General features: G+C 43.4%; 1 protein-coding gene across 11 annotated transcripts in view; it reads right to left on the bottom strand.

Moving 5' to 3' along the window:
* Positions 1-21,553, bottom strand: part of robo2 (roundabout, axon guidance receptor, homolog 2) — a 311,369-nt gene that overhangs the window by 144,446 nt on the left and 145,370 nt on the right. For 8 of the 11 annotated variants that reach the window (XM_084351853.1, XM_084351850.1, XM_084351851.1 and 5 more), the window contains one exon: positions 4,290-4,616. In XM_084351853.1, the coding sequence (XP_084207979.1) occupies positions 4,290-4,616 (327 nt within the window). Of the gene's footprint in view, positions 1-4,289; positions 4,617-17,241; positions 18,015-21,553 lie in introns of those variants that run through there. The other 3 variants (XM_084351858.1, XM_084351859.1, XM_084351852.1) reach the window with 3 other exon arrangements.

Raw genomic sequence — 21,553 nt, 5'->3', positions numbered from 1 at the left:
GGACACAACAGGAACAGCTTGGTACCCTCCTCCTCTCTTCACCACTCGCACCTCTCCCAACTCTATTTTCCTGCTAATTACCTTGTTGTACGAGCACCAAATGCTACCTAACGATTCACTTAATTGCAGAAGTGGTACATTAGATGATATCAAAGGACCTTTTTAAAAGTCATCCGATCCCATTCCAAGCGGCATTTAGAACCAACCCAAGACATCTGTTTCATTTCTGTGTCATTTGCATTTTTAAAGGTTACAAAGTGTACGAAGCGGCAAAGGATACACCTCAAGATTCTCTGTCTCCGTTCTTTTGCGATGCCTCTCCCCTGAGACAATAACACACATTTAACACACATGCAGCCACATACATGTCAGAGGGCCTGAGTCACATTCTACACTCCATTAAAAGTGCAACTGTTCACCCTACACGCTTGTATCTGGAGCACTACGTATGTGTGCTATCCATCCACCTGAAAAGATGGGGCTAATTAACATTTTCCTTGGGATCCTATCGCCCCAGGTGTGCCTTGTCACACTTACATATACACAGATATCCGCAGTGCTAGCAATTTATTCAGTGGTGGCTGGAGCTAGCATTTCTGACACAGGCTTCACAATGATTTATGAACCTGCTCATTGACCTAGTTTATTCTGAAAAGAGAAAAGGGGGCACATCCTATATGCGGCACATCCATCCCATAGAGCTGGCCTGCAGTCAGTTTTGGAGAGCTTGGGAGGAGGAATGAGATTACAAAGCAGACTGCTCAGATACGCTCTAGGCAAAATGTTTACAAGTTCTCTATATTCTCAAGTACGGGACAGTGAACAACAGCGTTAATGAAATCTCTACCCAAATGCAGCGAAGTGATGCCTAAGCATTATCCTCACACTCTGCGCATGCACCATGAACTCAAATAACACAAGACAGTTCATGCTCTTCTCCATCCATTTGTGAACAATGTGTGTTCAACATCCAACACTTAAAGGAGACATGTTTGAAAGACTAAGCCCAGTAACCGCACAAGTCCCCCCAATCTGGCCCGCATTAATAATGCAGAGGCACCTCTCAGAGGCCTCTTCCCCCTCTTCCTCTTCACTCCACCTTTCCTCCTCAAACGGAGAGAGTGGTGAGTGCTGCCCAGCTTGAGGTCCAGCATGCAGCAGCGCCACTCTGCTCAGTGGACACTGAGTTCAATCTGTTTCAAAGCTGCAATTCAATTATCTCACCAGGGTCCTGCTCAACCACTCGTGAATGGAAGGGGGGCAAAGGTGTGTTCAATACGAGGGAGGGAGACAGGGAGGGAGGTAGAAGACAGGCGTAGGAGGGGGGGCAAGACATATCATAAACACAAACCCAGTTCAACATGGATATAGATTTAAATGCTGCTTTTTCTTGTGCGATTAGCTTTGGCTTTACAATCACTAGACGGATGTCAGGACCTGATAAAGCTAATCACTGCAGTAAGCCAATGCAAGGGGATTTAGCACCCCACCCCCTTCTGCTCCCCCTGAAGACCTGGCTGAAAGAGAAAGCCAAGAAAGCCCAAGGCCCAAAACAAGCCAGGCATAGAGCGCTCCATAAAATGGTCCTCCTATCTCTTTGGGACCATTGAGAGCCTTGTGTCTGGAAAAACACAAATACACCAAAAATACAGTGTGGATGTTAATCAACACCTCATAAATGTATAACGTTTATATATATGTTTTTGCACAGCATTTTTTTAAATCAAAGTTTCATATTTTACATTTTTTGACCATTTTATCTGTAAACTACTTTAACAGACAGACTTACACTATTGTATGTTCAAGAGAGATGGAGTAAGAGAGAGTGAGAGAGAAGATGCTCTCAAACAATGAAAATAGCACGATGGCAAAACAATAATGGAGCTGTGCTGGTGCTGTCCATTCTGCTGCCTTAGGCCAGACACTTGATTGGTTCAGACACCAATCCTGCAGATCAGCTTTGGGACATTCCTACTCAATATCCTTTAGATTACTTGTCATTAAAGTTTCAAGAAGTCATTAGTGTCTTAATATAACACCCTACCTGCATATTATTTCTTTTTTCTCATCTCCTCCAATTTCCCTGACGTGCCTCTGAGCGCTTTGATCTCTTCATAATCAAATAATTTATACCAATTATTCTACTTTAATAAAACTTCATTGCACTGTCACATCATAATCAAGAAAGTGCTCCTGTTGAACTGCACTTGACCCACCAGCACAACCATTTCCGACACCCACACTCCATCTCAGTTGGACCAACACTGCTGTGATTCTCAATGGCTCAGGTCGGGTCAGGTCAGGTCAATAAGCAAAATAATGTTAGATAATGAAGGGCCGATATCGGTTCATCTAGAAATTGAATGGGAAGATTTGATGGTACTTTAAAGAACAATGAGATGTAGATGGGGAGTCATTTTAACTCATTTGAAGGCTGACTGAATGCAAAGATGGAAGACAGTTGTTTATACTTCCATCTCGGTGCATTCAGAGTGATCAATAAACGAGGGTATGCACCAGAGGACATGTTTGAACAGTAAGGTATTAAGATGTATCTACATTTGTAGGCCAGTACAGTGTGTTGTCTGAGGATGATGTACATTTTTTGCCAAAATTGTAGTTACAAGGTACAGTTCTTTACCCTTGTTTACTCAGACTGTGGCCTGAGGATTTGGCCTGAAGCTCTCTCTCAAACCTAGTATCTCTGATGATACCTATCATATGTGTACTCCTATTTCTTCACCTTGCTAACTCTTCCTTGTCCCCTCGTCTCCTGGCCTTCCGACCTCTCACCCATCAACCTTTAAGCCATTCAAGCACTCAATGCATCTGTTCAACCCCCTCTGCTGCTCAACCCATATTACACGAGAGAGCAGTGAACATAAAGCCCTAAGAAACAGTATGAGAAGGGAAAAATAAAATAATCTGGAGACTTCATCAATTTTTCATGAATTTTCATTTAGACCAGGAGAGCCCTCTTACAGCAATCGATAGATCAAGCTGCTGTCACGCAGTTTAGCACCTGGGGGCTGCTGGAAGTGCCCTCGGGAAGGCAGGGGACCGGATCAGAGGCGGAGACCAACCCCCGCCTCTCCACCACACAAAGTCCATTTCCCAAGGATCTCACACCAGCTTCCCATCCGACAACCAATGATCAATGTATTCGCCTCAGATATACAGTTACAGGTCCTTTTTATTTCATGGGAGGTGGTATTACTGCTATCTTTTCTGTTTGAAACACTGAAACACATTTATACTTACTAAGGATAATGGAAGGTTAACTTTTTGCTCAATTGCAGATAGAAGGTCATTTCAGCTAACCCTATGATGCCAAAAATGATGTCATTAGTCTCTTTTCCATGCCAAATCACACTAATCAAGTGAAACATCCAAAAAATGAATCTGTAAATACCACTAAAAAAACATGCTACAGTTGGCTTAAATCCCATGAATGTAGCCCTTGTTTGAAACAGAGGACTATGTCACTACCACCAGTTAAAAACAACATAAGGTCATGGAGACTTTCCGCTCCACCTAATGGGCAGTTGAGGTGCCTGGGAGCCGGCTCCATTGAGAAGCCCAGCCTGAGCCTGCTGGGGGGAGGCTCATCTTCAAAGGTAATTTGATCCAAAGCTCAGGTTCTGCCTGTCAGTGTTCACCAACACAGTCCAGGCAGCCTGTGTCAAATGTCCATCAGGACTTTGATCTGTGCCTGACGTTCGACCCCCACCCACCTGTGAGAGACCCAAGTATCCATGTCATCATGTCCCAGCAGCTTTATGTCCAACTCAAAGGTCTGTAGACAATTTTATTAAAACTCCCTTGAGGTAAAAAATATATCTAATTTATCTCAAGTCCTTTAAAAAAAACTCTTCTGCATGACTCATTATCACTCCAAACAATGTCCCATGAAGTGGGACCACGATGGCGTTTAAGAGTCCCTTTTACACGTGCAGGAAATCATTACAATCTTTGCAAATAGGGAACACTGAAAGCAGTTGCCTCAAATTAAACATTGATTTGTTTACTGTTCCCTGCAGTAAAGACAGTGTAATTGTCCATTATATATAAATAGGAAAAAAGACTGTGCAGTTGTTGACAGGAAATGTTCAAATATTATCTCTCAATTTTCTTGTGCCGTACGTAAATCCAGTCTTTCCATCATCTGGAATCCAGACTTTTTTGCTTCATCCAGCCAAATGACTTATTAAATTATATCAGCAAAAGAGCAGCATTGCAGCAAAGAAGAAACAAATAAGAAAAAAAGAGGACACGAAGTCCTGACTCACATGCTACTTCCAAAGATGCATTACGGCTCACAGCTTCTCCCAGGTAGTTCCGGGCCACGCAGACGTAGGCTCCCTCATCCGGTTTGCTCCGTCGTCCGTGAACGATGCGAAGGAAGAAAAGCGAGCCACTGGGCAGCAGCATGCGGTGCGAACGTGGGTCATCTTTGTCCGTTTCCACCCGCTCTCCGTCCTTGTACCACTCCACTGTCGGGGTTGGCCGACCCTCTGCTTTACAGTTGAGAGTGGCGGGCTCCCCTTTGGAGACAATCAGGTCAGAGGGGTGCTCCACAATCCGGGGTGGGGAGTCCTCCTGGCGCAGACGGGATCCTGGAGGAGAAAGAAGAGATGCGATTTAATCATAGAAGAACACCATGCAGGTTTTAGGCATTGTTTCAGTTGATATTTGGAAACGACAAGGCCTTCTCAATTCAAAAATCCCTTCTATTAGCATAATAGTCAGCAGGTACAATATTTGCAAAATAGGGAAGAGGTAGGGGGTTAATTAATAAATACTACTAAAAGGAACAGATCGCATATCCAGTCTAGCTGGGGAAGGCATCAGGAAACCACAGGATGAGCTACTAAATGTGGCTTAGGTGCATTAGATGTTCATTTTCATCAATGAAAACTATGATGAAAAATATTGTTTGTGACCTTTGTTTCATGACAAAAGAGACAAGAAAATACTAATGCATCTATAACAAGTAAATAAATCACTAGACAGAAATATGAAGACATATATTACAATTTTCACTCTGACATACAATTTGCTGGGATTGCAAAAGACTAAAAGTACACAAATGAACTATGGGCTTAATTCATGTAGTTACAATCCCACTGACAGCTCCCACTCACAGTGCAGCTTGGAGAAATCAAGCACACAGCCAGCAGACTGTTATCTATATTTTCATCAGAAAACGTAACAAATATTAGGTGCCAAAATCTACACTACTGGAGAGAACAACATACTGAATGAGCTATTTTCCTTAGCTTGCTGCCACCACTACTCAGAGCTGGATAAGCAGGATGGAAAATGGATGGACTCTAACTAATAGTTACGAAAGCTTGTCTTTGGTTGGACGCATGTTAAAAACATATATTGGACCCTTTAATCACCATTTCAGGCCAGTCAAATAGCAGCCATCTGCTCTTCTAAACCCTATATGCAAGGGCTTCTGGGTAATTGGACCCATGGGTGAACGGTGAATGGAGGCGTACAGTCAGCTTACATCTGCACTATACACACACCCAAATTATATATTTGGCTTTCAGTGGGGTGCAAACAAGTAAAATGGTCCACTATTGCAGCAGTACACATGTGATGTGAATATGAATGCCGGGGTCCAGACTAATGTCAAATGCTAATCCCCTGTGGCTGAAAACCTTGGCCCGCTCCTTTTTATTAGGGCTTGCAGTGGGTGAGCTGTGGGAGTCTGGCAGCTAAGATAATGCTCCCCAAGTCAGAGTGCTGTGTGTGTCTGTGACCAGGTCTTAACCACGGAGATAAGATGCTGTAGGCCACACACACACATTTACATCTCAGAGGCCCTGGGAACCATGCAACAATCAAAGAGTTTGATCCAGCATCAAACAGTCAAAGACACAGTAGAGGGTAATGGGGAATGAGGCAAACTTTTCCAGCAGCCGTTTCTTTATCCTCTTTCTTTTGAACCACATTCAATACCCCATCAATAACTCTGATTCAGTTGGCAGACAACCAGTCAGTGTTGTATTAAGTAGAGTGCTGGGCTCTTTGTCTTAAAATTAGTTGTTGCAGGTGTGCGTGTGATTGAGCTGACTTGATGACTGTGCCCTTCCCCGGGGCGGTGCAGCGGGGTAATAGGACGATGCCTGCTACACAGAAGAGCAGTGTACCACAAACGCCTTTGTGCTTATGTAAGGGCTAATTTCAACCTGAGATGGAGGCATAACAGTGGAGGTTCCAGCTCTTTGTTTGCCAGGGTTTGCACATGTTCCACTACCCCTCATACTTGAATCTCCCAGGGGGATCCGGGACACGCTGTAGCCTGGTCTTTCCTTCCCAAGAATCTCCCGGAAAAAGGACAGGCGCAGTTAGAAACTCACTGATCAGCACAAAACACACTTCAAAGAGTGTGGTGAATGTGTGTGCACATGTATAGACACACATACATGCAGGAAGGCTCTGTGGAAATGTGTAGGAGTCCACCACTTGTCTTAACAGGGATCAGGCATCAGACAGTGGCATATTGACCCAAGAACAGGAGGTAGTCTGTTCTCTCTTCTTCCTAATTTGGGCTAATTCCCTCCATTTCCCTGTCATTGATTAGTGATCAGGCCTAGTGTCTTGCTCTAAGTGGGGCCACAGACAAGGGTTGCAGTAGAGGGGGTAGTGACATCCTGCTCCTGGAGTGCATGATCTAATTTCATTGGCATTAAAACTAAAGATATACTATTGGAGATGGAACAAAAACCTACAGCATGCCACTGGCAGTTTTTAACCCAATCTCTTTCACCAGTGGTAGGTAACAGTCCTCTGGCAAGCAGTCCTTGTCAGTGTAGGGGCAGAGGGGCAAGTTTGTATTCTGGTGGCAAGTGACTAAATAAATGAAGCAGTAATTAACACCGTGACATTGATAAATGGAGGGCAAGATAAAGGACGGACATGGAGACCCCCATCTCCCTCAGATGGAGTGTCAAATGAACATTTTTTTTTTCTTATCTCATTGGAGCATCTGCTTCCCTTATAATCCGCAGGCCCTGCGGTGGCTTCCCACTAAAGCCAATGCGCATGCACAGCACTAAACTGTGGCGACTCCATTCGATTTATATCAGTCTAATTTCTTTAAATCCAATTTGTATTCCAATCTACTGCCTTCTAATCACTTAAACCTTGAGACTCCATCTGCTCTCCTCTTTCCGGTGGAAATGAACACAGCAGATGCCTCTACAATTGTCCTTTCACTGCCAGAAAAAGCTGGGCCGGGTGCACAGAGGGCTATACGTGACTGGTCAGTGTCCTTCTCTGAGTGGGGTTCGTCAGGTGTAGAGGTAGAGAAGGTTAAAAGCACACCCATATGCCCTGGAATATGTTTTAAAATAGGCACATCAATCTCAATACTGGATAACTTCAACTTGTAAACTCTACCCGTTGTTGGGCAATCTTCACTTTCAAAAGCACACACTAAACATGTTTGTACATTCTTGTGTATGTGTGTTTTTTAACTGTGCCCTCATGTGGCTCCCATGTCCAGGAGATGCTACCAAAGAAGATCAAAAAGCTCATGTATGTCCCCACTGTCCAACCATCAGACCAGGCACCTCACGGAAGTGAAAGTCAATTTGCAGCTTCCTATTGGGCCCCCTTTCTCACTCTCTTTACGGTAAATGGGCTTTCTGTTGCCCTTTTAATGCGATCATTGGTGCTGTGCAATCAAGTGCTCTCTGAGCTGAGGCGAGTGCACTTCACTGGGTCTCAGGGCACACGCTCCAATCAAAATGCTGTGTTTCCCCCTGTCTACAATAACACCACCATTACTTTTCACCACTGCTGTGCAGTCATCCACTCCTGGAGGAAAGCAGGAACCAGAGAACAAACAAACAAGCACACAGACAGAGGATGAAATCAGAGAGGGATTACTGAACCAGAAGCTGATTCTTTTCTGCCTTTTCTCTCACTCTACTTATGTCAGCTTGACTGAAATCCGATGCAATTTTGCAATGCTGCTATCCAAGAAATGGCCAGTTTACAGCATGATTTTGACTCTGTTGTGTTTTTTCTGTTTTCCAAATAACACATCACCATTCACATTTATTATAAAGACAAATAAACGTAAACACACAGTTAAACAAAAGAAATTGTTAAATTTGTTGATCAATTCCAGTGTTAAAACACCACTTTGACAAACAGCTTCTTCTCCCTCATGTTCCGCTGACCACACACATAGAAGGGCTCTTTTCTATTATCTTTGTCACATATTTATTCATGTGTGCAACAGAAGGTCAGGCCTTTGATGATCTTTTTCTAATTATTTTTATTAGCTCCCAGGAGAAATTCGAGCCCACCAACCAAATCAATACCCACACCAGTCTCAGCCAGAGCATAAAGGGAAGGGCTCCCCGAAGAGATATAAGTTATTCTGCCAACAGACATGTGCGCTGATCACAGGTAACCAACGGCAACCTCAGACCAAGGCAAAAAGTTTCAGTCACTGAGGCTCCATAAAACATCAAACATGAAAACCAAAGTCCAGGCCAAGGTGCAATAACTCTAATGTGGAGACTGGTGGAGGCACGCCAGGCAGGAAGTGCTGAAACGCAGAGAGTGAAAATAAAATTATACTCCGAAAAAAATGTGAAAAACCCAAAGAAATTTCATAAGGAATGAATTATGCATCAGATCCATGTTGTCCATTTTGAAAAATATGCTCCTCAGCCTCTCGCTCCATCTCTTTCTCTCTATACATCTCTGCCTCCCCCTCCCCAGTCTCTCTCTATCTCCTTCACTTGCTCCCTGTCCTGTTACATCCTCTCTTTGCTGTGAGGGTGACAGAGTCATATCCATCATGTCATCAAAAGGGAAATGTGAGGGAGCAGCAGGGGGGAAACTGGGGGTGGCGATGGGATGATGTTACTGGCCGTCCTCGCCTCTGCACTGGCCTGCCGTGACACTTGCGAGCAGCCCGCTCCGCACCCCAGATTCATCTTCTTTAGGGTGGGCTGTCAGTGGCGTCACACCACGTGAGCTCAGCTACACCCCAAAGACATAAAGCTCATCTCAGTGAGGTGTCGCTAAGAAAATCCTGCTGTATTTACAGGAGTGTATCCCAGCTTGGAATATACAGCAAAATCTTCAGAGTGAAGACAGAAAGTGAAATGAGGGATGTTTACAGGTGCAGAGCAGCTACTTTAATTCCATCTTCTGTTTCAAGAGAGAAAAGGAGTTCGAGCTTGCAAGCAAGCAAGCTCCAATGATGAGCTCTGCTCCGCATCAGCGCTCTGCTACTCTACTGTCCCCCCCCCCCCTCTCCTGCTAAGATCTATACTCTGAAAGCAAACACAGGGGTAATTCTAGGAGCTGTTCTCAACATCTCACTGCATCCGTGCCTGCCTCCAACAAATATCAGATAGTATTCCACTCTGAGTGTATTTCGGGCAGTGGTGTTGTGGGGTCGTATTGACTCTGCGTCTGTGTATTTGCCCTCTCTCCCCCATGCAGTTGGAATATATAAATAGATTACTGTGGGAAACAGAATATCTGATTTTTGCTGCAAAGGGCCGACTCACATAGCTTGCATTTCAAGCAGTTTTCACCTTGTTTTTTATCTAAACTACTCTCATTCTTGCTCTTCATTGTCCTATCAGTAGCCATGAACTGAAAGGAATGATGTTATCTTTTTTTCAGCAGATGGTGTGTCTAAGAAGAGCTGAGATTGCTGACGTGAAACAGGAGACTAGAGGAGGAGGACATGAGGATAGTTTAGACCTCTTTATTGTGAAGTGCAATGTATCGATAAGGGTGCTGCTTCCCCTCTATACAGGATGATTAGTGCAAGGACTATAGAACCAGCTCTGTGGGGATGTCAGGCCACTGGTAGGGACACTAAGCTGTGTGATGCAGATTAAATGATTTCCGATGCCAGGGCCACTCAAGCATGTAGCCTGCTGCATCACCCCACCTTCTTCAGACCTCTTTCTTTTCCCGTAGATCCATCTCAGGAGCCTGTGCTCAGCCATTTTCTTGCCTGCCTCTGCCTTTGGACTACGGTAGTAGCTGCCTTGATATTAAAAAGCTGTGCTTGTGCATCAAATCCCAGTACAAGTAGTAAAAGTAGAGTAGTTTAAGAGGTGACTGAATGATTAATGGTCTAGGAGCCTTTGACTTAAGTTAATGTCCACTTGCTCCAGTCAAGCGCTAGTGTTCATTAGTAGAAAAATATGCCAATATAGCATCATTTTATCTGATCACTTTAATCTCTGTAAATGTGCTATAAAATCAAATAAGCAAGCAGCAGTGTTTATGTTAGTGTTCTCCAGATAAATGTGTGTGTGTGTGTGTGTGTGTGTGTGTGTGTGTGTGTGTGTGAGACCTGCCCGCAAAACTCTCACATCACCAATTCCCTTCTTTCAAGCGTGGGCTACTCTATACAGTTCCTACTGAGGCAAGTGCAATGAAATGAATGGCATCAATTGATTCTCCCTCTAGCATTGTAATCTCTTTACCTGCATTGCTGAGCTGGCCCTGCAGATTGAATAGGGCAAAATAAATAAGTGCTTTATTGCTTTAGAAATGAAGGCATAGGGGAGACGAGGGTGGAGGAGGAGGCCTTCAGGTGTCCATGATACACTGTGTTGAGAGATGAGTGGATAATTGGAGGTGTACCGAGGGTGCTGACCTGTGGTGAACACATCGCAGTGTCCCTGCATGTCAATGAGGGCAGTCACCACCTCCAGCCACTCCACTGGTCTTCAGCTCCACATGTGAGCATGAGGAATAAGAGCTGTAACCACACACCATCCAAGTGATGGACTCAAAAAGCAGAGCAAGGTAATGAAATGGCGCTTACAGCTCACTGTTTGTGTTTTTTTAAGTCAAGATGAGATTTATTAAATTTCTATTCCACGGGACACTTCATCCGGTCTGGCTTAGGGCGACAGGGTCAAGGGTGCCTGGAGTAAGTGGATGAAGGACTTACTCAATTTACTCAGTCCCATAAATCCACGCTTACACAAAAAAACAATGGGCCTTGATGGTTATTAATGGTGCTCACAAACACATTCACACACATGCACCCCACTACATTTCATAATGCGACCACTAGCTGAGTGCTGCTGGGCCTCTAAATGACAAATGCCTGCGAGCAGCTCTCCAGAAAAGTCATCACCATCCTGGAAGTGAAACTGGAGAGTTCAAACGTTCAAGGATGCGATTAAGGCTTTCTTCCTGCTCCGCCGCTATGGTTGTGACACTTTGGCTCGTGCCACGTTCCACACTGAGACTTCAACCACAAAGCCAGTCTCACCAGGAGCCATTATATACAGTAAATCAACTCACGCCTGGTCGTGGCGGGTCAGTTTACAAAGCAGTGTGGTGCCATGTTTTTTTCCAGCAGGGACATGACAAGAACAGCTTCTCACAGCACTGACATACAGAACATATTAAATTATTATGCATGTATTAATTTAATCAAATGTCTCATAATGAGAAGGCTGATTTAACAGCATTTTTAGCAACTGAACTCTTAACATAATTTAGCATATTACAGCATATATTACCACACACACTGTTTACCAACATGGTTATTTAGAAGGATATTGCCAGGAAACACTATGTTGCATTATAAGGGAATAAGGGAAAATAATAGCAATATTTAGTTTTTGCAATTCATAAAAAGCCTCAATTAACAATTATTGTCATTATGGGTTAAGCTGCCTGTTTTTTCCATGAATATTAGTCTATAAAATGTCAAATAATTGTCAAAAATAATCATCATGATTTCCCAGAGCTCAAAGTGACATCATCAAGTCACTTCTTTTGTCTGAAACAACAGTCCAAAAACCTAGAGACCATTCATTTACTATCATAAATGACTAATAAAAGCAGCAAATCCTGACATTTATGAAGCTGAAACCAGCAAATGTCTGACTTTTATTTTCTTTTTTTCAGCTACACTCTACTGTAAATGTTGACATGCCCTTATAAACATGCAGGGGAAGACATTAGAAGACCTCTGGGTTACTAAAGTTTCCACATAGTGATAGAGTATTGTTTGAAGTCCAAGCACTTCTGTTTGGTTAGATTCCCCAGTTAGTTATGTGGAAGAAAAGGTGCAAAGCTGTCATGGCTGGGTGATCCATAGACCAGGCTGGAGATGGAGATGGTGAAACAAGACACTTATTCACTGGCTCCACCATTCTGAGCGGCATTACAGCTGCGCCGGACTACTGCTGTGTGTGACGGATGTGTGCCGAGTGTCATGCTCTGGCTGTCCATCTTCACACGTCTCACGCTGAGAGACAGCTCATGCATTTTTATCACCAGGCCTGACCTCATCTTCAAGACACTGGCGAGACACACTCTGCTCAGGTACAGCTGTCACACAAACTCTTGACAACGAAGAAGGTGTGTTACTGACTCAAAACACGAAGAAGGTAAACAAGGAAGAATGTGACAATGACTTAAAATAGACCACAAACATGCATGTCCAATAAACAAGTTGTTTTCTAATTCAACACAACTGCCTCCTTACTTCGTCCTCTTGAAAAATAAATGCTTTGTGCAACCACAGTCCACAGCTGCCAGTATGCATTTGTCTGCCTCTCTATGTGTTTACAGTGCGCATGTGGGCTGAGCATGTATAGTTATAGAGTTGTATGCACTTCTATGAGTCATTCAACCTTGACATCCCTCCCTTCTATCCAAAGGTTGCTGCGAGACAGCCAACCAGAGAGGCAGAGTGAGGCCAGCGGGTTACAGAGTAATTAGACGCTTCCCCAAACACGACGTTTCAATGCAGCACGCAACATAAAAACACAGATAAGACAAACATGCTGTCTCTTCAGCAAGTTTAAGGCATCACAGACTTGTGCTGTACTTTGTACTGTCTGCATTATGGCATGCTCTTAAGATGATCAAGTTCTGTGGAGATGAGAACGCTCATCACATCCACACTACAACAGAGGCAGTTTGAATTGTAACTGCTGGCTGGGTATTTGCCATTGATCAATAAGGGTTCGTTCACTATCGTCTAACCATTCGGGATTATATAAGAGTCATCAGATCAACATTTTCTGTCTGCTGGCCTGCCTGAAAGCCTTAATCGCCTGTTGGCAAACAGAGCCAGAGAGAGAATAGAGCGAGGATTATATGTGTCTGGGGGCCCAGGGGGTAAGCACAGGTGTGTATTCTGTAAGTACAGGTGTGTGAGACAGGTGAAGGCCCTGACCGCTTGCTTTGCCTCGTAGTCAGCACGCTCAATTCATCATATCACTCCTCCCCCATCCCTACCTCCACACACACACCAACTATACAGCCATCGCAGGTGTACCACAACCCCCTCAGTGTTTGAATTCCACCCTCATGGACAAGCCAACGATGGATAGTTGAGTGAAAGAGAGAGATAGTGAACAAGATGAGTCTGGGGAAGTTTGGAAATCCAAATCATATGAGGAAAGATGCTTATCCTTTACTGCCGCCTACCTGTTAGCGTTAAACCTCTATCTCTCCCTGTTGTAATCTCTCGTACTCTTTCTGTCTTTGTTTCTCTAGGCAAATGCAATAGGCCATTTTCTGCTCTGTAAATGTCAGGGGTATGCTTGGCTGGGACTTAATAAAGCGGAGGTAAAACAGGGAAAAGTGGTATTACCTCCCCTGCATTCTGCTGGTCTTACAGCAAAATCAGCCATGTGCATTTTCTGTCGCTGACATTTTCTCTCCCACTATGAAAATGCAAAAGCATTAACCAGCATGATGCCAGAATTTAAAACGGCTGTGAAACACTTTATTTTTTGAGTGATTGCAGATCAGAAGAAGCATGTAGAGCTCAAAGTCTATCTTCAACGTTTGGAGTGGAAGGCAGCTGAAATGTGATCCGCAGAGTAGTCAGACTTGCCTGTTAAAATATCATAGGAGCTGACAGGCCCACGTCACTGGTCAAGTAACACTTATCACACACACACACACACACACACACACACACACACACACACACACACACACACACACACACACAAGGGTCTGTAAGCTGATTTTCATCGGACAAGTGCTCACCTCATTCATTGTTCCCTGTTCACTCACTTCCTCTCATGATCACCACCTTTGTCTTTATTCTGCACTCATTTTTGATGTTAATCAGAGAACAAACAGTAGAGCTCTTTGATGCAGAGGAGAGCCGCTTCCTTCGACAGTGATGAGACCGTGAGAGACAGTAGAGAGGCGCTTCCTGTAGATCTCAGATGAGGGTTCATCATTACAGCAACCCCATTCCAGCAAATGAACCGCAATTACAATAACGCTGCCTAAACGCTGCCAACTCAAGCAGAACAATCACATTTGGGGCGAGACATCGCAATGGCTCTTACACAATGACCTCAGCCTGCCTCATCATTCACCTAGACTATTTTAATCTGGGCTTACTTTCCATTATAGGGCAGTACTTTAAACCTCTCTCATTCAATCATGACCATCAACAGAGCTGTTAGTCTCCGGGGTGCTTTGGTAATAAAGCCTCATCCTCGCCATTTCCCTTTAAAAGATTGTGTTGTTAAACAACTCCTCTCTCAATTTTTGTATTTGATTACACTCATTTTGTCTCCCCCTCCCCTCCTCCTTTCCCTGACACATACACAACCACTCCTGGTTTGAGTTTCTCTTGACTCAGCATTACTGAAACCACAGCCCTGCTGGTGGATAGAAAGCTGTATGCTGTCTACACCACATAAGACCCCAAGTGTCTCCAAAGCCTCTTAGACAGATTTAAGTTGGGCCATATTTCAGCACCTCTCAGAGTGTCACCCAGGATGGACGTGATGTCACCAGCTCCTACATCACACACAAGCATGCAGGAGATCTCAGAATAGCACAAGGTCAAGAGTGCATGTCCACTATGCAAAGCATGTTCTAATCCAGCCTCAAAAGCAGAATGGTGGAGTTTAAGAGATAACCAGGCAGCTGCTGACTGGTGTATTCCTGGAAATGTCTTCAACTACAATCAATCAGGTTTTTTTTTTAAAAGTGAGGGGACCTTGTTTTCTTCTTCTCAGCGCTCAAAACAACAACCAACACACACTCAGTCTCTCCCCCGACTCTCTCTCCATCTCACCTTTTCTCCTCTTTCCTACACACAAGCAGTATTAATCACAGCACACTAAACAGTGACTGACGCCATTCACAAGGCTTGGCTTTGTTGGCAATGCTGCCCAGTGAATACAACTCCAGACCTTTTTGTCTGCCTAAGTGGACTCTTAGAGGAAGCTCCTCCCTCTCCAAGGACCCTCAGATTACCTCTGAAAAGGGCTGGGTGATGGGTGGGTGCTGCAGGGATGGAGGTGGAGAGCGAGGAAGAAGGGGGGAGGTGGGTGACAGGCGAATGATTGGGAAGATCCACTGCTCCCGGGGAGTTGTGCACCCTCTCCCTCTGGAGAGCCTGCAATGCCATCAGCCACTGCTTAGCAACCAGTGGGTTTGGCTGAACAGAGTGAAAGACGCCAGAAAAAGGTAAAAGAAAGAAAAGCAAAAATATTCAAATCCCAGCAGAAAAGGGACTTGATTTGCTAACTGCAGAAGACATGAAGCTTCAGACCTAAAACTCGCAGCTGTGAAGAACAAAAGCGCAAGTTGACAGGTGAAAGAAAAGAAAAATGGGGCCTTGCAGGCTCTTGCATTCAGTGACAACAAAACCTCGGCTTTACATACTGCTAAGTTGTACAAACAATACAAAGCAAACACATGTGTGAATCATTGCTCACAACATAGTGCTGATATAGTGACCCAGTGTGTGACTGGTCAGAAGAATTATTTCCTCATTCTATGATCAAAAGCCCCACTGTGTCTGTGCAAACTTGTGTCTGACATAAAGAGAACAACTGTGAAAAGGTGTGTCTAATTCAAAAGTTGCACTCAAAATCTGTAATCACACAAAGGCTTATTTATTTCAAAGTAACGTATCAACCCCACCCATCATTCCACCAGTCACAGGTTGGACCAATCCCAATCATGATTTCAGTCACCTAAGCTCTCCTATTTTGATGATTGATGTGAGTCATCACATTAATAACCTGCAGTGGAGCCTGTTTTAATTCCTCCATTAAACCACTTCTTCTTGTGTAGGCCAGTGAATCCCAAGAAGAAAAATCAGAAGGAAAAGATGCTGATTTAGCACTCAGCAGCAGAGTGGACGAAGAGGGCTGCAGAAATTAAACAGTATCCATCTCATTTGCATCATTATTAAAGTTTCATCAAACAAATGGGAATAATAAAGTGGGGCACTGTCCCAGCTTGGATTTAAGCCGGCTTACACCACAATGCACAGTGACAGTACTGAAATCCTGACTGACCATAGCAGTAGCATTTACTACAGAGCAGAGGCAGGGCGTTCACAGCACATTTGCCAAACACCTGCAAGTCAGTTAACCTCCAACCCACAGGTTTAAACTACTTTCTGTTGTGTTAGACTACTTTCATTTGTTTCATCTGAATACTCACAAATATTTTGGATTCGTTATCCATTAATACAAAAATCCTTTAACAAGCAGAACTGCTCTCCACATCTGCATCAGAGAGATAACCTGTAGCCGCTGCAACAACCTGAGAATCATTCACACTCAGACATCTTTGCTTTACACTCACTGAGTCTCACAGAGGAAAACTGAATATTTTTTTCTGACTGGTCCTTTAAATCAGAATACATGACTATCATGCACTGATATTTATGACTTAAAAACACAGATTGCTTCTTCAATCTTTTGGATTGAAAGGAAAAAAAAACTGATCTCTGCCCTAATTTTACCCTCCTGAGAGGCGACCATCAGCTGCAATGGACAGGAGAGTTATCTGTTGAACTCAGCTGGTTGTTAAAGGGTTACTATAAAATGTGCTGTGTTTAATGAATGATATATATAGGTAGATATATATATAAAAAGGGGGAAAACATCGCTGAGATGAGGCGAACTAAAACTAAATCACACCATAAGGTGAGCCTTTAATAAACAGTAGTCTCTGATAACAACTGCACAGTTGCTCACTTAACAGTTCTTCAGAAATCAAAAAGCAGAGAATTAATTAAATGTTTGTCCTGTGAACCACAGTCCAACAACATAATGCCTTTTTAAAATACTGCCTCCAAATCTAACCTGCAGCATAAACATGAGTGGTGCCATGCGCAGAGTCTGGCGAAGTCTATGCAAAACACAACTGAATATTTTAATAGATGGTTTGATAGAAGTTTTACATAACGGCACATGGTAGGCAACTTACCATCAACTTGAAAATACAGTAATCCACCAACAAGGATGAACGCTAGCGGACCCATACTAGCATATTAAACATCCACGGCGGGCGCGCAAATCCTCGAATTCACTGCAGAAAAATATCTCCAAAATTAGAGGAAAGTCTTCTCCGCGATTCTGGGACTTATCTAGGGGTCCTAGTTACTGACAAAAAGCCAGTTTCAATGTCCAAAAACTGAGATGATCCATTTCAGAGTAGGTCACCCGGAGCTGCTCGGGGTGTTCATATCCAGCAAACCTTGAAACCAAACTCTCGGTCTCTGAGAATTACCCCTGCCTGCCCCGCGAGTTCATCCGCAAATTTCTGCTTTTCCTCCAAGAAGACCTACAATAACAAGCTAAAGTCCAACAAATGTAAGTCCACACTGGCAAATAAGCGTAGGCTGTGCACTTCTTCTCCGCAGGTCCTCGGTTCCTTCAGGACGCGTCTCTGACACCCTTCAAATCTTCAGCGATGTCTCCACAGTTCAACACATGGCTCGGCTGACACTCTGACTGGGAACCAGCCTTCAACTCTCACGCATTCCCAAAAAGTTGTTTTAATACAACGGGAACCAGCTCCCAAACGACCCATGTGCTTTGCCTGAGATATAGCGCTGTAAATGTACAGTCATACAAGTCAGTTCAACATCCTCCGTCTCCCTCTCTGCTGTTTGGTTTCCACAGCGCTGCCGCTAGGAGCGCACGGTTTATGCGCACCCGGCACAGCCCGCAGCCCACCACACTGAGGCTTGACACACTTGCACGAAACACGGATCGGTAGGGGAAGACGAGCAGCGAGAAGGGAAGAGAGTAGTGGAGTGAGGGGACGGAGGAGTAGAGGAAAGCTTGGAGCTAAGTCCAAATCTGACTGTAGTCATGAAGACATGGAGACAGTGAGCCCCTTTTCCTGCTCAGACAATCATTTTAGACAGAGATGTATTGAATACACTCTGTTCTCACACGTTTCCATATCAGCTTTACATAAATCTGAGCAAAGAGGACAAATCTTATCTTATAGTTTGACCACCTTATTTACTTCAATATTCATGGGACATTTTCCCCCCCAAAAAAAAAACAGCCAACAGGTAGTGATATCACAAGACCAGTTTTAAAAAGGAAAAAGAGAATAATGAAGAAGAACAAAAATTGTAATTTCTGAATATGTTGAAATCACAAATCAATAGACTCCACAGCTGAATGGCAAAGGGATGCTTATGTATTGAGATATTGAAGCAGAATTGTAAATATGATCTCTGTCAGAAATCAATGACTGATTGACCGAGCCCCTGCACCGAGATGAGCAGAGAGGCGGCCTCTCTGCATACAAATATTGCATACATGCATAAGTCCTTTTCAGGGCAGGGTGTGCAGACAAAGACAGCACACAAGAAAATCACTACAATCCAAGTTTTAATGAGATATTTAGGTCACAGCAGTCAGGACCGTGGACATGCTTAGATTCAGAGACAGAAAGGGGGTCTTGTATGTATGTGGTCTGCACTGCTGCCCGGCAACCTTATTCATGTAGCCCCATCAGTTTATTACAGAGTGAGCTATGAGCTGTGAGCTCCCCCTACTGGTGTCACTTATAGCAACTGTCTCCTCTCCAGGCTTCTTAATACTGCGCTATCAAGTGGTGTAAAAAGAGGAGACAGCATGTGTAGCCCCAACAGAAATATTTGCCATAGCAACGTGATTGATATAACATAACTGTGCCATCACATGTATGTTTGTTTTACTGTCAGCAGCAGAATGAAGCAGATTTGATAAATACCACATCAGAAGAGCTCCTTCAACACTAAGTAATTTAAAATTAGATAACTAGAACACCTTGTAGCAACATAATGCTCATTTACACCGTCAGTTCAAGGGGTTTGTAAGAGTAATAATAACTAAACACCCCCCGACCCCCTTCTCCCAAAATAGGCCACCACTGTCTCTCTCTCCCCACACCGAATGCAAACCGGTTTATAACTTACAGAAAGCAAATACTCAAGCTTCAGCCAAAGTAAGTTAAAAAGAAAAAGAGAGTATGGTCACACAAACATAAAGACATGCAAGATAAATCTAACATGGCCCCTTTGTTTTTACCTGAATAGCACCGACTAGCAGGGGCACAACCTTAAAGGCTTGGATTTCCCACTTTATGACTTACATCAAAGTCAGCCATAGAACAAAGCCATCAAAACTCACAGTATGTGCCCTGAAGGTGTCTGTGAAAACCATACTCTCCCAATAAAAAAATAGAGAGACTAGCACCATGACAGGATGGCTTTGGAAAAAAGGGAACCACTTCTATTGCCTTTAATAACAGCTTTGACTGCTCATGGGTTTTTTTTTTCTTCCGTTTGTTTGTCAAGCCGCATGTTCAAGCTTGCCCTATAAAGGCCTTACTGGGGAAACGCGACATGTTGCAAGTTTGCATGCTTGCTCCCATTGCAGGCGGCGCTGTCAGCTGGCCAGACACAGTGATTTGTCTTCATATTTTAATATGTTTGTGAGCTGCATGCAAATGCTGTCTTCTCAGTGCCTCTAGTGTCCTAGATTCTACCAGAAGCGCACACACTTGAACATGCACACACACACACACACACACACACACACACACACACACACACACACACACACACACACACACACACACACACACACACACACACACACACACACACACACACACACACACACACACACTCTGAGCCAAACAGAAATTTATTGTGTCATCAGTGTTGCTGAAGGTTCAAGGCGAATAAAACAGAGAAAAAGGGGAATTGGAGAAGGGTAATTTAGTAAGAAGAAACACAGGCTTCAAACATAAACAATGGAGTGTACGGCTTCATTGATGGAAAAGTAAGTAGAGTATAATTCTCCCTCAAGCCTAGCCTTTTATCCCCCACTTTCAATCACTGTATCTCTAGTGGAGAGAGTGATATTCTGCGGGTTTCTAAATATCAGCTGAAAGTGGATTTATTTTAATTAAACTGTAGGCTGTGTTTACTCAGGGCAAGGCATGTTACATAAAAATGAGATGGTGGGCTAAGCCATGGACTGATGACTCACGGACACTATAATATGAGCTCAATGCTTCATTACACTGTTGGAATATCATCACGGATCTTTTATTAGGGTGACATTCATAATATTACTGACAAACAGGGATTGTTGGGTTGATTAAATCTTTTATTTCTAAAATAGCAAGCATGTAGATGAGGTGTAAACACACATAATTAAGTGTGACCTCACTGAGGGAAAAGCGAAGCAAGAGTGGTGGTTTGGAAGACTGCATCAGCTGAAACCAAAGATATTAAAAACGTGAAAACACAGACTTGTGTGTGTAATTACAACCCTTTTCCATCCCTGTAAAGATGATCTGAGTTCACCACCAGATGCAGAAATGGATCATTTGTTTTAACCTAAACTAATCATGCCACAATTACTGTCACGTTTTGTGCCATTATGTGTTTTTAATTGAATCAGAACTAATAATCAATCGGATAACTTCCCATTATTGTCCTCAGAACATCTGCTCATTGATGGATCCTGGGTGGAGCCATTCATTAGGAAGGCTGTATGGTGTGACCCACATCCATCCTCGTCCACTCCCCAAGTGACATGACTTGACCGGTCAAGTTGATCACAGAAGTCAACTGACTTTTGTGGCAAAATCGGGTTAATTAATGAATGTCTAATAAAAGGGTCCAGTGTTTAGGATTTAGGGGCAGAAATTAAATTAAATATTCATAATTGTTTTCACTAGTGTATAATCACCTGAAACTATGAACTGTTGTGTTTTTTTTATCTTAGAATGAGCTTTTAATATCTACAGAGGAAGTGGGTCATTCTCCATGGAGACCGCTATGTTGCACTGCCATTTTTCTACTGTAGCCCAGAGCAGACAAACTGAACGCTGGCACTGGAGAGGTCCTTTTGCATTTTAGCTGCCATTGTAGTTAAGAAGAGGAGATGCTAAAGATGGTGAGATGCTAGATGCTAAATCCTGATTGATATTCAGGACACCGATACTGATATTAAGGGATAAAATATTTGGATATCGATATACACACATTTTTTGCAGTGATCCCTGAATGTGGTTATCAAATACTTACGTGACAAAAATATGTAATGAAGCAAGATATTTTACATTTAACAGTAACCTGCACTGAAACCATAAATGTCACTGGAAATTTAATAATTATAAGTTACCCAAAGCAACTTTTTCTGCATTATGACCTCTAAAAGAAGTTATTTTAGAGCATATTGGACAACATATATGCCGATACATCCGTGATAGGCTAATA

This window comes from Pagrus pagrus (genome assembly GCF_965226575.1).
Source record: "Pagrus pagrus genome assembly, chromosome: 4".
NCBI lineage: Eukaryota > Metazoa > Chordata > Actinopteri > Spariformes > Sparidae > Pagrus > Pagrus pagrus.
Note: the sequence above shows the minus strand (reverse complement) of the source record. Positions and strands in the feature narration are given on the sequence as shown.